General features: G+C 51.1%; 1 protein-coding gene across 3 annotated transcripts; it reads right to left on the bottom strand.

The window, feature by feature from the left end:
• Positions 1-400: 400 nt before the first annotated feature.
• On the bottom strand, positions 401-14362 carry RHOG (ras homolog family member G). 3 transcript variants are annotated; one of them, XM_024254757.3, is made up of 2 exons: positions 14207-14362; positions 401-1625 (listed from the first exon to the last, which is right to left on the bottom strand). In XM_024254757.3, exon 2 carries the CDS (start codon positions 1555-1557, stop codon positions 982-984), a length of 576 nt encoding a protein of 191 aa, XP_024110525.1. In that variant the 5' UTR covers positions 1558-1625; positions 14207-14362; the 3' UTR covers positions 401-981. The 3 variants fall into 3 exon arrangements, with proteins under 3 accessions (XP_024110525.1, XP_054381945.1, XP_054381944.1); XM_054525970.2 differs by lacking the exon at positions 14207-14362 and adding an exon at positions 13905-14054; XM_054525969.2 differs by lacking the exon at positions 14207-14362 and adding an exon at positions 3939-4056.
• Positions 14363-14393: the final 31 nt, after the last annotated feature.

Below are 14393 nucleotides of genomic sequence, written 5' to 3'. Positions count from 1 at the left end.
CCTGGAAGTCTTCAGTTGAGGCAGAGACCTGGGTTCAGACTCCAACTCTTGTTGTTAAAGCTCTGTCCTCTTGGGGAATGTGAGGTACAGCTGTCACATGCATGACTGTGGGAGCATCTGCCTTTAGACTAATGGCTGTCAACCTCTCCCTTTCTGAGCCCTAAGATGAGGAAGTCTTTCCTCAGGTTTTGTGTCTGAGTCCACTACAGCATCTGTGACTGGCCCCCAGAGCAAGACTGCCCCCTCCAAGGGAGCCTAGAGCTTTGTTAGGGAAATTGGGGGGTGAGGGGACCACAATGAAGCCTATTGTCTACTAGAAGAAACAAAAGGCTCCCAGTCTCTGGGGAGCCCTAGCCCATGCCCACCCGCTAATGCCCAGCGCACAGGGAGGAGCCGGGGCCACTGGAGACAGGAGGTTTTATTGATGCTGATGGGGGTGGGAAAGGTCCCCAGAAGCATGGGGGCTGAGTCAGTCAGCAAATGCATAAGGCCTGGGCACAGAGGAGCAGGTTAGGGCACATTCACCTTCTCAGGATTCTGTGGCTCCCTCATTGGAGAAGGGAGAGAGCATCTTGGGGGCGCAATTCCAAGAGCAGCGAGGGCAGAGGTTAGAGATGGCTGAGAGCCCCTAACCTGAGGAGGCACCACAATAGGCAGCAACTGTGTCGAAAGCTGGGTGAACTGGTCAGTAGCAGAAAATGGGAGGGGGCACTGGGTTGGCCTCTTGGGGAGGGGTCCAACCTTGGCTTGGATGAGCTCATGAGAATACCCGGTGTTCCCAAGCAGAGGGGGGCAGAGCCCAAAGCCCCTTTCTCTGCAGGCCTCCTTAAGGAGAAAAAGGCACTCAGAGAAAAAGGCATTCAGGGAGCCCCCTGGAAAGGGGTGCCAGAATTAGTCCTTAAGGCACAGCTGAGGCGGACAAGGCACCAAGGCACAACTGGTGGGGGAGGGCAGGGGCAGCCTCCAAGCCGAGTGCCAGGGTCACAAGAGGATGCAGGACCGCCCACGCTTGATCGGCGCGGGGTTGAGCACAGCCCGGACAGCCTCGGCGAACACTTCCTTGACACCATCCTGTTGCAGGGCTGAGCATTCGAGGTAGCGCACAGCGTGGATCTGCTTGGCCAGTGCCTGGCCCTGCTGCGGTGTGATGGGCGCCTGGCCCTGCTCCTTGAGGCGCCGTAGGGTGTCAGGCTGGGCTCTCAGGTCCTTCTTGGTGCCCACCAGCAGGATGGGCACATCAGGGCAGTGGTGGCACACCTCTGGATGCCACTTGTGCCGCACGTTCTCATAGGACGGCGGACTGGCAATGGAGAAACAGATGACAAAAACGTTGGTCTGAGGGTAGGAGAGTGTACGGAGGCGGTCATACTCCTCCTGGCCCGCAGTGTCCCACAGGTTCAGGTTCACTGTGCGCCCGTCAACTGCACTCTGCGCGCTGTAATTGTCGAACACGGTGGGGATGTACTCTTTGGGGAAAGCATTAGTTGTGTAGCAGATGAGCAGGCACGTCTTGCCCACAGCCCCATCACCCACCACCACGCACTTGATGCTCTGCATCGTGGGTGCAGTTGCTGTAATGGAGGCAGTGCCTCCTCTCTCTTCTGGACCCCTCTGGCTGCAGTGACCTGTGGACAGATGAAAGGGGACATTCTTGGTTAGGGAGGCCTCTGCCTATTGGGAAGAAAAGATGGGGGCACACAAAGGGAAACCGGCTCCTGTTCCCTTAACCTGACACTATCCCAAAGTCCCATCAAGACAGTCATCAGAAAGATACACAATGAAAGGCCCTGAGACCAAGCAAAGATGCAGTATAATGTGGTAGAAAGCACATAAACTCTGGCGCCAGACAAACTAAGGTCAAATCCTGATTTTGCTATTTCCTAGCTGTGTAACCCTGAACAAATTGCTTAACCTCTGTATGCCTAAGTTTTCTTATCAGTAAAATGAGGATAAAATAATATCTACCTCATTGGGTCATTGTGAGCATTATATAATACATGTAAAGCATTTAAAACAGTGCCTCGTCCATAAGTATTAGCTATTTTTTTTTTTTTGAGACAGAGTCTCGCTCTGTCACCCAGGCTGGAGTGCAGTGGCGCGATCTCGGCTCACTGCAAGCTCCGCCTCCTGGGTTCACGCCATTCTGCCTCAGCCTCCCAAGTAGCTGGGACTACAGGCACCCACCACCACGCCCGGCTAATTTTTTGTATTTTTAGTAGAGATGGGGTTTCACCATGTTAGCCAGGATGGTCTTGATCTCCTGACCTCATGATCTGCCCGCCTCGGCCTCCCAAAGTGCTGGGATTACAGGCGTGAGCCACTGTGCCTGGCCAGTATCAGCTATTTTTTTTTCCAGGCTATACAGACACAAAAGGAGAGTGCACAAATTTAGAGATTTACTAGATCCTCTATTAAATATGGACCCTTTCCACCAGGAGACTGGAAAGGGTTCTGGCACAGGACAGCTGTCCCAGGTCACTCTGTGATGCAGCCATAAGCAGAACCTCTCTCAACTCAGGGCCCACCCTGCCCTCTCCAAACCTGGTATCTTGGCTACTGAGTACAAACCAAAAGGCACAGTAAGAAACCTGCTGAGTAAGGGGCTCAATTCTTTAGAGAGCTGCCCTATCCCAATCCAGGGTATTCTGGCAATGGGGAAATTTTTTTTTTTTTGAGATGGAGTCTCACTCTGTCGCCCAAGCCGGAGTGCAGTGGCGCGATCTCAGCTCACTGCAACCTCCGCCTCCCGGGTTCAAGTGTCTCCTGCCTCAGCCTCCCAAGTGGCTGGGACTACAGGCACGCGCCACTGCATCCAGCTAATTTTTATATTTTTAGTAGAGATGGAGTTTTGCCATGTTAGCCATGCTGGTCTCAAGCTCCTGACCTCAGGTGATCTACCCGCCTCAGCCTTCCAAAGTGCTGGGATTACAGGCGTGAGCCACCACACCTGGCCACCCCATCATTCTTATAAGTACTGAAAACCCTACCTGGCCATGCACACTCAGGTTGCCAATTCAATGCAGGGGAATACTGGAGATTCAGTTGAACCTGGGATTTGGACTGGGGTCTGGGTATGTTATGATGAATGAGGTAGAGGCTGACGTTCCCAGACATTAGTATCTTCTCTCAAGGCCCTTGGTGGGGTGGAACAAATTTTTTTTTTTTTTTTTTTTGAGACGGAGTCTTGCTCTGTCGCCCAGGCTGGAGTGCAGTGGCGCAATCTTGACTCACTGCAACCTCCACCTTCCAGGTTCAAGCGATTCTCCTGCCTCACCCTCCCGAGTGGCTGGGATTACAGGCGCATGCCACCACGTCCAGCTAATTTTTGTATTTTTAGTAGAGACGGGGTTTCACCATGTTAGTCAGGCTAGTCTTGAACTCCTGACCTTGTGATCTGCCCGCCTTGGCCTTCCAAAAAGTGCTGGGATTACAGGCATGAGCCACCATGCCCGGCCTGGAGCAAATCTTTCAAGCCCAACTAGGAAGGATGAAGTCAAGAGTAAGACAAAAACTTGACTTTCCCCTCAATCTTCTGTCCATTTCCTGAAATCCTGGCATGTGCCTCTGAAAGATTTGAGAGACTTCCAGACTCTTGGGTAGAAAATACCATCATTAAGAACATAGATGCTAGAGTAAGACTTGCAGGGATTCTAATCACAGCTCCACAAACTAGTTATATGTGATCTTGGCAATATATTTGTTCCCTGAGCCTCAATTTTCTCATCTGTAAAATGGGGATAATCTTGCCTATTTCATTACAATTGCTCAGAATATGAAATGAGGCCAGGCATGGTGACTCATACCTGTAATCTTAGCACTTTGGGAGAACGAGGCAGGTAGATCGCTTGAGCCCAGGAGTTTGAGACTAGCCTGGGCAACATGGCAAAACCCTGACTCTACAAAAAATGAAAAAATTACCAGGGTGTGGTGGTACACACCTGTAGTCCCAGCTACTCGGGAGGCTGAGGTGGGAGCATCACTTGATCCCAGGGTGGTCAAGGCTGCAGTGGGCTATGATCACACCACTGCACTCCAGCCTGTGCGACAGAGCAAGACCCTGTCTCAAAAAAAAAAAAGTAAGAGTTAATAATGTATAGAAGATGTCCAGCATGAGGTATGGCACATAGCAAGTGCCCAATAAATGGGCTGCTGTATTTATTAGTGGGGTAAGTATGAGGAGTCTCAGCTCCAGCCAACATCTGGTCACCTCTGCAGGTCACAGGGCCTTGGGGTGATGAACTGCTTTTCTGAGTTCTGGAACAGAGCTTCCAGAAACCCTGTGATTATTTACACTGCTATGGCAAGGGTCCTTCTCTCATCAGCTACTTCCTGTTGGCCATGGGGGACTCTTGGTGGTCAATATGTGACTTCCTTTCCCTGACTGTCTCCCACAACCAGGGCCTGCTCCCTGAGAGGGGGCAGCCCTGTTTTAAACACAACGAAATCCCTGATTATTCCTTATCCCTGGCTCCACCCAAGCACCATCACCACTAGCCCATTTTCTCCATTTCACTTGCTATACTGCAAGGCTGCATCCTGGTCTGGGAACCCCTTACCCCCTCAGCCTGAGCTCTCACCACTGGTTCAGAAGCTTCAAAAATCAATGACAAGTGGGGAAGAAAATCCCCACTGGGAAGTGGAAAAGAAACTTTCATCATGTGGGGGCTGCAAAGGACCCAGGGCTTGGTCTCACCTCCCTCCCAGGCTACAATTTGCCTTGGAATCAGCTGGGAGAGAAATGGTTTCACTCTATGAAGTTGTGTCTCTGGTTCACATTAAAAAATATTTCCATCCTATTTGCATGAATGAGAGTGTGTGTGTGTGTGCGCATGCATGTCTGCATGCAACCTCAGGACATTCAGATAAAGACCCTCAGACAGTGGGTCAGGGAAGGGCATAAGGACCCTTTAGGCCAGTGGAGAGTCAAATAGAGACCTCAGATTGGAAGTTGAGAGACCTAAGTTCTAACCCCAGCTCTGCTGACTCACTACAACCAAGCATGAGGCATTTACGCTTGCTGGGCCTCAGTTTTCCTATCCAGGAATTAGAGATTAAAATGGTTGTTACAAGAGCACTAGGTGGATGAACTAAGACTTAAAGCTCCTTGGATGCAGGTGGCATTATTTGTGCCCAATGGATTACGTGGGAAGCCTTGACATTCAAAGCAGAACTCCTAGGCCTGTAATCTTCAGTTCCACATAGAGCAGGGGAGTGGGTGTTGACAGTATGACTGGAAAGCCCAGCACCGGGCTGGCCCAGGCAGGAAGGCAAGGAGGGAACTCTGGCTGGCTGTCACAAGGCCCAAGAGACTGGAAGTACAGCTCTCTAAGGAGGTGGTTATCAACTAGCAATCAGTAAATCAGCTCTCAAAGGAGAGGGGAAGGACAAGGTAGCTTCCGGGCTGGGAAGGGAACAAGGACTGACACTGGAAAAGGATGATGAGTATGGTAGTGTCCAGAAACAAACAAAGCAAAGGCAGTGTGGTATAGGGCCAAGAGTACTGGATACCTGACTCTGATGTCTTGAGTTTATCTGCTGACCTTGACCCTTGATAAAAAAGCCCTCATATGGTATAAGCCTTTATAGGTCGCATGTTATTATGTCATTTGACCTTTATAACAACCTGTTAGTACTATTCCTATTCTACAGATGAGGAAACAAATTCAGAGCAGTAAAAGTAACTCAACATCACACAGCTAGTTAGTGTGGGAGCCAGAACACAAACCCAGTTTTGTGACCCAAAGTCCTGTGTTTTCCTTGGTGCATCATACAGTCTTCAAGTTACCCCTTACCAGCTGTGTGACCTTGATCAGGTAAGTTACTGCCCTTCCTGGAGCCTCCGTTTCTTTATCTATACAGTAGAAGTAATAATAGTAGCCCTCCCAGCCTCAAGGGCAGCATCAAGGAACCTGACAATGGGAATGAATACGCTTTGTAAACTGAAGTGCTGTACACACAGGAGGTGACAGGAGCAAGACCTTTCATCCCAGAAGGCAAGAAGCACTGAGTATGCCTGTGTCTGTGGTAGGGGATCAGCCCAGTCCTCCCTACTCAGGTCTAGTTCAGACCTTTATCCTCTCTCCCAAAACAAATCTTTCTGAAATCCTCTGGCCTGAACTGGGTTGAATAAGTTCCCGTAGCCCATTTCAGGAGGGCATATGCTAAAAGGTAGAGTCTAAACTGTGCCAAATAGGAAGAAGGGATGTCAGTGCTGCAGGACACCAAAACAGGAGTGTGACCTATCTGGAGCGGGGTTCAACAATGACTTATTCACTAAGTGGCTTTTTCAAAAGAATCATTAAGCCCAGCTCAGTGGTGCACCTGCAGTCCCAGCTACTAAGGAGGCTAGGCCCAGGAGTGAAGGGTTGTAGTGTGTACACTAGTCAAGGTTATCGTCCCTGTGAGTAGCCGCTGCACTCTAGCCTGAGCAACACAGCAAGACCCCATGTCTCAAAAAAAAAAAAAAAAAAAAAAGTAATTTAGTAAATCAATGGTTGCCGATCTGTTTTGTTTTGTTTTTTCTTTTGGAGACAAGGTCTTGTTCTGTTGCCCAGGCTGAAATGCAGTGGTGCCATCACAGCTCACTGTAGTCTCAACCTCTCAGGCTCAAGGCATCCTACCTCAGCCTCCTGAGTAGCTGGGACTACAGGCAGGCACCACCACACCTGGCTAATTTTTGTATTTTTTATGTATTTTTTTGTTTGCTTGTAGAGACAGGGTCTTGCCATGTTGCCCAGGCTGGTCTTGAACTCCTGGTCTCAAGTGATCCTCCTGACTAGGCCTCCCAAAGTGCTGGGATTATGGGTGTGGGCCACCACGCCCGGCCAGATCTGTATGTTATTAGACAAATTACAATGACTTATTCTGACTTTTTAGTCCCAATTCAGATCATGCCTGGTCCCTCGTATTGGCATTCAGAGTTCTTCACAATTTGATAAGGGGTATTAGAGTTATATAGACTTGGGTTTTAATCCTAATTCTGCCTCTTACCAGCTGTGTGACCCTGAGCTTATGATGATTTGCCTCTCTAAGCTTCAATTTCCTTATCTTTCAAAGGCAGCAGCAACGGATGGTACCTACCACATAGCACTGTTACAAGGACTAATTGCATTAATGTATAATATGTGCACAATGTAGGTACTTTGCAAGTGTGAGTTCCCAGCTCCCTGTTCCAGAGGGATTTTCAATGTCCTCTGCAAACAAGCCAGGATCATTCTTGCCTCTGAACTTTTACTCTTTGTTTTTCCCTCTGCTGCCATTCCCTCTCCCTTCTCTAATCTTCCTTACTCCTTAAGGCCTAACTTAAGTCTCACAGTTCCATAAGGTTACTGAATTCTTCTTTGGATATCCATTGCATGGCTACCTGTCGCCCAGGTTGGAGTGCAGTGTCGCGATCTCGGCTCACTGCAACCTCCACCTCCTGGGTTCAAGTGATTCTCCTGCCTCAGCCTCCTGAGTTACTGGGATTACATACACGTGCCATCATGCCCAGCTAATTTTTGTATTTTTAGTAGAGACAGGATTTCATCATGTTGCCCAGGCTGGTCTTGAACACCTGGCCTCAAGTGATCCACCTGCCTTGGTCTCTGAAAGTGCTGGGATTACAGGAGTAAGCCACTGCACCCATGGCCATCCCCTTTAACCCTGCTTTGGCTCTGTGTGATTCTCCTTTTCCAACAGTCATACATAAGTTTCCCAGCTGTGGATGCCCTTCAGTACTGAAGCCTTGGCTTCTCTGGACTAAATGACAAAAAAAAAAAAACAACTCTAAGTACAGGGCTAGGCACACAGGACTGTACAACCATTGCCTTTTGATCTGTTTGTACCAGCCCTCATTACTGAGATATGGAGAGACCTCTCTGAAGCCCAGTATCGGACACTCCCTGCCCACCCCACAACAGACAAGACTGCAATGCTGAATCTTATCGGACAGCAATGACAGACAAAAGCTATGCCTGAAATAGGCAAAAATCTCTCTTCCCAGTACCAGGTTGCCCTGGCTCCGGCAGGAAGTATAGCCCATGGGGGTCTTAACCCTATCTGAGTGTGGTCCCTGGAGCCCGGCTTGTACCCAGTGGGGCCTGGCCTTGGGGTGTGGCCCAGGCAGGCCCAGAATGGGGGAGGGAAAGGAAGCAGCCTGATTGCCAGATCTCTGTGGCTGTTACAGCAGGGGAAGTGTCCCAACTGGGAGTGGGGGAGGGGAGGAACGGACTCTTAAGAGAGGCAAGTATGGAGGTGATGGAAACTTACCTCAGCCTTCTATAACCTGCCTCCCTAACATGCGGCTCCCTTTCTGCAGCCCTCCCTGAACCTCATTATAACTACAATCCATCTCTGGCCATTCCAATCCTGATCCTCTACAAAGGGGCCTCTATATTCTCTTCCCTAAAATACACCAAGTAGTAATATGGAATCATGCACCATTGCCGCCTCTTCCAGGAAAGCGTAAATTATCCAAGTCAGAAGTGACTTATCCTATCCAAAGTCTGGTCCCTGTCTCTCTCTCACAGGCACGGAGAGGCTGATGTGAATCTTATCTCTTGTTATTAGACTGGGAGTGTCTAGAGGGCAAGGTCCTGGTTGACTGGACCTTGCTGAGCACCCTAAGCTGAGCACAGCATGTAGTAGCTGTCAGTAAATGACTGAATGAAGTCAGTGCAATCATGTCTTTGCATATGGGAGTTCCTCTTCCTGGAATGCGACTCGCCCCACTTCAGATCCTTCCTGTCCTTCAGGCCCAGTACTGTTCCCCAGCTTCTCCAGGACATCACAGCAACCCCTTCTTCTGCCTTACCTTTCCCAGCATTGACTGTACTGTTCATTGTGCTGAACTAACTGGATGCTTCAGGGGGAGGGTAGTCTGACCTTCTGTTTATTTCCAGAAGCCCAGGGAAGGGCTGAGCAAAAGCTGTAGAATGACATACCCCTCCTCCCCCATCAATCCACAGACTCTGATGCTGGGAACAAGGAAGAACCTCTGTGACCAGAAGACACAAGACATAAGTAACCAACTTCTTTCTCATTCGCCCTGAAGAGCCCAAAGTTGGGGTAATAAACACATAAGCTATACTGTCTTGTCTTCAACTGGAAGGGTGAGAGGTGAAGCTGGCAGATCTAGCTCAGAGATGATGAGGAAGATGGGAAGGAAAAGTGGTCCTGACAGGCTACAGACTGGGAATATCCAAGGACCCTTGGTCAAAGACATGGCAAGGGACAGGGGCACTGTTGGAAAGACTTCCAAAGCTCTACAAGTTTGTTTGTTTGTTTTGAAGGGAGGAATAGAGGAGAGGTGATATAAAGAGGCTCAAAGGGGCTGCAGCTGGCTGCAGCTGGGCTGGGAGGAGGAAGCTGGGGGAGACATGAGGTCAGTGTGGGACTGGGACCAGGCCAAGGGCTGAGTCTCTTTCTTCCCTTTCTCCTCATCAGCAGGGAAGAACCCAAGAGAGCCCAGTTCCTAGCCTTAAAAAAAAAAAAAAATCCCCCGGGTGCCATGGCTCACGTCTGTAATCCCAGCACTTTGGGAGGCCAAGGCGGGCAGACCACTTGAGATCAGGAGTTCGAAACTAGCCTGGCCAACATGGTGAAACCCTATCTCTACTAAAAATACAAAAATTAGCTGGGCATGGTGGTGGGCGCCTGTAATCCCAGCTACTCAGGAGACTGAGGGAGGAGAATCACTTGAACCCAGGAGGCAGAGGCTGCAGTGAGCAGAGATCATGCCACTGCATTCCAGCCTAGGCCACAGAGCAAGACTCCATCTCAAAAAAAAAAAAAAAAAAGAAAAAAAAATCCATGCTGGAGGACTCTCCACCTCTTGTCATTCATCCTTCAGCCCCTGGAGAGGATCCTACATTGCAGCAGGTAGGGAAAGAGAAGATTTGATGCCACCCACTAGGAAACGAGACAGTGGTAGCTGGGAAGGCTGGGGGCAGTCTAGGACCCTTTCACTAAATCCTAGTTCCCAACCTTCTTCCCTCACTGTCCCAGCACCCCAAGTGTTCCATAAAAGGTGAGCCTCAGCTGGGCATGGTGGCTCACATCTGTAATCCCAGCACTTTGGGAGGCTAAGGCTGGCGGATCACTTGAGGTCAGGAATTCGAGACCAGCCTGGCCAGCATGGTGAAACCCCATCTCTACTAAAAAATACAAAAAAAAATTAGCCGGGCCTGGTGGTGCATGCCGGTAGTCCCAGGTACCTGGGAGGCTGATACAGGAGAATGGCTTGAACCCGGGAGGTGGAGGTTGCAGTGAGCTGAGATCGCGCCATTGTACTCCAGCCTGGGCGACAGAGCAAGACTCCATCTCAGAAAAAAAACAAAACAAAAACAAAACAAAACAAAACAAAAAAATGGCTGAGCCTCAGGACCAGGACAGCTCTGGCTGGGGGAGCCAAGGAAGCTGCCCCCTCCCCCACGCAGCACAGAGGAAGGGTGCACACTGGCTTCCTCCTCCCCGCCTAGCAGCAACTCAGCAGTCCCTGGGCCCCACCAAAGGCCTGTGAAGTGGCACTTCCTTTGCCTTTGCTAATTTCACGAGGCTGTACAGAAGTGCCATCCTCCCAATCCTGGCACCCCCACCTGAAAATACCCACAGAGAGACCCAGGGCTGCCCAGTCCCTTTAGCCCCGCCCGAGGCCTGAGGGGGTTTCCACAGGGGAAAATAACACCAGGGAGGAAACTCCGGCATCTATTTTCCACTGTCAGTGAGGCAGAGCTGGAGCAGGAGACAGGGTACTCCCCCATCTTACTACCCCCTGGCAAAATCCCCAACATTCTCTGCCTTCTTATCTCTCAAGCTCTAACAATCCTTGTGCTTGGGGAAAGGGCCAGTTCTATCCCTGGACAGATATATATGTAGAGACTACTCGGACCTGTCAACTTGAGGCTGGTAAGACACAAGGGCCCAGAGTGAGGGGCACTGCTATGAGCAGTCTCTTGGGGGAGGAAGAGTCAGAGCCATGATGTTCACTGTCCCCTTTGGAGGTACTGATATGCAACTCCTTAATGCTGAAATGGAGCCAAGAGAAACCAAGTTGACCAGGTAGCAAATCTATGACAAGGATCCGGGTCTTCTAACCTCCATCCTTATGCTACTTCTACAAAGGAGAGAAGGTGAGGATTCTAACTCTGGCCTGAGAATGGACCATCTCTTTAACCTCATTCAGGAGAACCCTACCATGGTTTATTCCTTCAGAAAATGGGCCAAAGGGTGCGTTGACTTACATCTGAGCCCTTTTTGCTTCCAAGTTCCCAGGCTCTCATGCCTAGCCCATCCTGGTGCATTCATGATTTAGCACTGACATTACTCAATAGCCAGCCACTCTGGCCCTGCCCTAGCTGAGAAGCTCCTCCTCTGGCCTCTAGCTCCTGGAGAGATGCCCTCCCCCCATATGAGATGAGGACAAAAGAGGAAGCTGGACCCTGGACAGGAAAACCAGTCTGATGTGGGGAGGTGGCCCAGGCTTTGTCTTTGGTTTCCCTCCTCAGCTCTTCTCACGGACCCCTACTGACCTCACCGCTAATGGGTCTACAATATATAGAAGGAGTCTTCAGTGTGGGCCTGAGCCCCCTTGTTCGTGTCACAACCTTGACCATACTTGTTTAGCCAAGACTTCAGCGGCAGCCTCCTAGGTTGTAGCCACCACCTCCCTTTACCCCCCAATATATTCCCATTAAAATCTCTCCCGCCCTAGTCACATTTTTTCCAATGATGCCTTTTTTGCAATTAGCTCAAACTTCCAATGGGGCCAGATCTCACCTGGGAGAATCCCTGTCTCACCCATCTTGTCTTTACCATCAGAGCCCTGTGGGTTTGCTCAGTTACGCAGAATACTAAAGTAACTACTGGTTTGCCAGCCTAGGAATTGGGACTCCTGGGGTTTTTATTAAGCTGTGATGCTGGGAAAGTGCCTTGTATGCACATCCTTCTCTAAACTGGGCTTTTATGTAGGTCCCTGGGATTTCTTCCCAGACCCAAACTTCTGTACCTCCAAGAAATGGGAAGAGAGACAAGTGGTTGGAAGGGCAGGACTGGAAGAAGAACAATTCATGGGAGAGGGACGACTGTGACATGGGAAGATGACAGAATGGGGAACAATGAGAGCCCTTAAATTTAGCTATAGCACTTACTCCCCTCTACTTCTCTTTTTTTCTAGTGGAGAGAAATGAATACAGATGACTGGAGGAGGTAGACAGAAGCAAGATCCTCAGATGCACCCCAAAAGCTTGAGGATAGAGCTCTAGAGTGGAAACAACAAGAGCTTCCATAGCCAGGATGGACTGAAGTTAAATTTGGGAGGAATTCCTGAGAAGGAATAGGGTCCTAGGTGAGATGGGGAATATTAAGGATGCCTGAAGGCAGAGGGGTCAGTAGAACTCCAGAGGGCTTCCTGGTCACTAAGGCCCTGATGCAGATCAGGGCATGTGGGTACCCAGCCTAGGCAGGCCCCAGAAGGCAGCAGGAAAGGAGCAGACACTTTTGCCTCAGCCGCTTCTTAATTCAAAACTAAAACCGTTAAGTCCGAAGTTAGACCAGCTGCAGTCTTTCCTCCAGAATCCTGCCTTTGCCTCCTCCCTTTATTTCCATCACACCCAAGCCGGTCCCATTCTTTCCACCAGGTGATGCTGGAACTAGTAGGTAATGGAGTCAGGGACCTTCAGGCTGTCTTCCGGCTTCCAGGCCTGGCCCCTTGGTCAAGCACCACGGGTTGGGGTGATTTTGATTTCCCACGGCCTCTTACCAGTCTTATTCCTGTGTCACCCTACCCTGACTGCTACAAACTGCTTCCTCCTGCCTAACCACAACCTCACTCACTGCAGGTTCCCTTCATTCTGCTGGCTTCCCTTGCTCTGGGCCTTCTCAAGGCTGAGGGCAGTTATTTTGTCTGTAAGAGATAAAGATGTAGATACACAGACACTCACACGCGCGCGCGAACACACACACACACACAGAGGCTTGCCAGCTCTTTAATCCATCTCTATCACTGGGAGGCTGCAGACTGCCTCTCCAAGCTAGGGAGGTTTGAAAAGACTCTCGAACTCACTAAGTCTTCAACAACAGATCCTGATTCCAAAGCTGGAGATAAGTGGGTGGGAGGGAAGGATACAGAGAGGGCGACAGGCTGAGGGTTCAAAAGGAATGAGGGGTGATGGAAGAAACAAGGAGGTGTATGTGTGTGGGTGCCAGAGCTGGGAGGGGAAGGGATGGGGCAGGTTGCAGAGGACCAAGACAAACATGGGGCAGGGTAGGTGAAGAGAGGTCAAGGCCTAGGTATGACCGTATGTTTGGAGGAAAAGAGACTGAAAGGGATGAGAAGAGAGTGATGGCGGATTTGTGGGTAGAAACTAAAGAAGGTGCGCAGGGAGACGATAGGAGCATGTGTATAATTCAGGGACTAAGAATGAAGAGGAACACTAGGAGATGGTTCTCAATCGTCCCCAAAAGACACAACAAAAACTTGTCAGGGACTATCAGTATCTCTGAATGAGAGTCCTTCCACTTCCAGTTACAGAGCAAGACCAAGTTACTCCCAAAAGAGCAAGGACAGGCTCTGGTCAGCTAGGAACAGCGTTTGCTCACTAAATACCTACTGCTTGGCTCCAGGTAAGGTTGGGACTCAGGAAAACAGACATACAGAGAACGACTGGGGTCGGCGGGGCTCCCCCTACCCTAACCCCGGTCCTCTTGAGTGCAGAGGGCCTTGGGGCTGCAGACCGAGTGTGGGTCTGTATAAGCATCCATCTGACAGGGAGAGAGCTTTCGGAGGCCCCAGACACCGCCCCTCTTACCCCCACAAGTGTCACAACTGCCGGAGCAGAGGGAGCGCCTTTTCCAGCCCAGAAGCCCTCTCCCCTCACGCGCTTCTCAACACCCCCCCGCGCCACCAACTTCTGAGGACACCCCACCTGAGTCCTATCTCTTAGCTCTGAGCTCTTCCACTTCAGAGACACTTCTCCTAGAGCCCGGGACCCTCCGACCTCAGGGGTCCCTCTCGGCTCCCGAGAGGCGGTACAGCCGCCGGGAAGCCACCCTCGCCGAGCCTCCGCCGGCTCGCAGTGGCCCCGTCCCCGCCCCGCCCGGCCGGCCGCGCCCGCCCTACTTGGACTGAACCGAGAAGCTGCCGCCCGCGGCCTCCGCTAGCAAACTCAAGAGCCGGCCGGGCTCTCCTCCCCCGGACCCCTACCCGCCAGCCCCGGCCGGGCCTCACCTGGTGCCCTCCCCGAGGCGGGGGAGCTGGGGGCGGCGGCAGCGGCTCCGGGCTCGAGAAGGAAGTGAGAGCGGGAGGCCGGAGGAAGTGGGGGGGGCGGGCCGGCGGGGCGGGGCGGGCCGGGGCGGGGCCCGACCAGGAAGTCCGAGGGCCGATCTCCCCCTCTCCAGTCCCGGCCCGCCCCCAG

Source organism: Pongo abelii, chromosome 9 (assembly GCF_028885655.2).
Source record: "Pongo abelii isolate AG06213 chromosome 9, NHGRI_mPonAbe1-v2.0_pri, whole genome shotgun sequence".
Taxonomy (NCBI): domain Eukaryota; kingdom Metazoa; phylum Chordata; class Mammalia; order Primates; family Hominidae; genus Pongo; species Pongo abelii.
This window is presented reverse-complemented; position numbering and strand designations above follow the sequence as displayed.

Excerpts from the sequence above, each read along its gene's own strand:
- RHOG (XM_024254757.3), bottom strand. The coding sequence starts at position 1,557 with ATGCAGAGCATCAAGTGCGTGGTGGTGGGTGATGGGGCTGTGGGCAAG.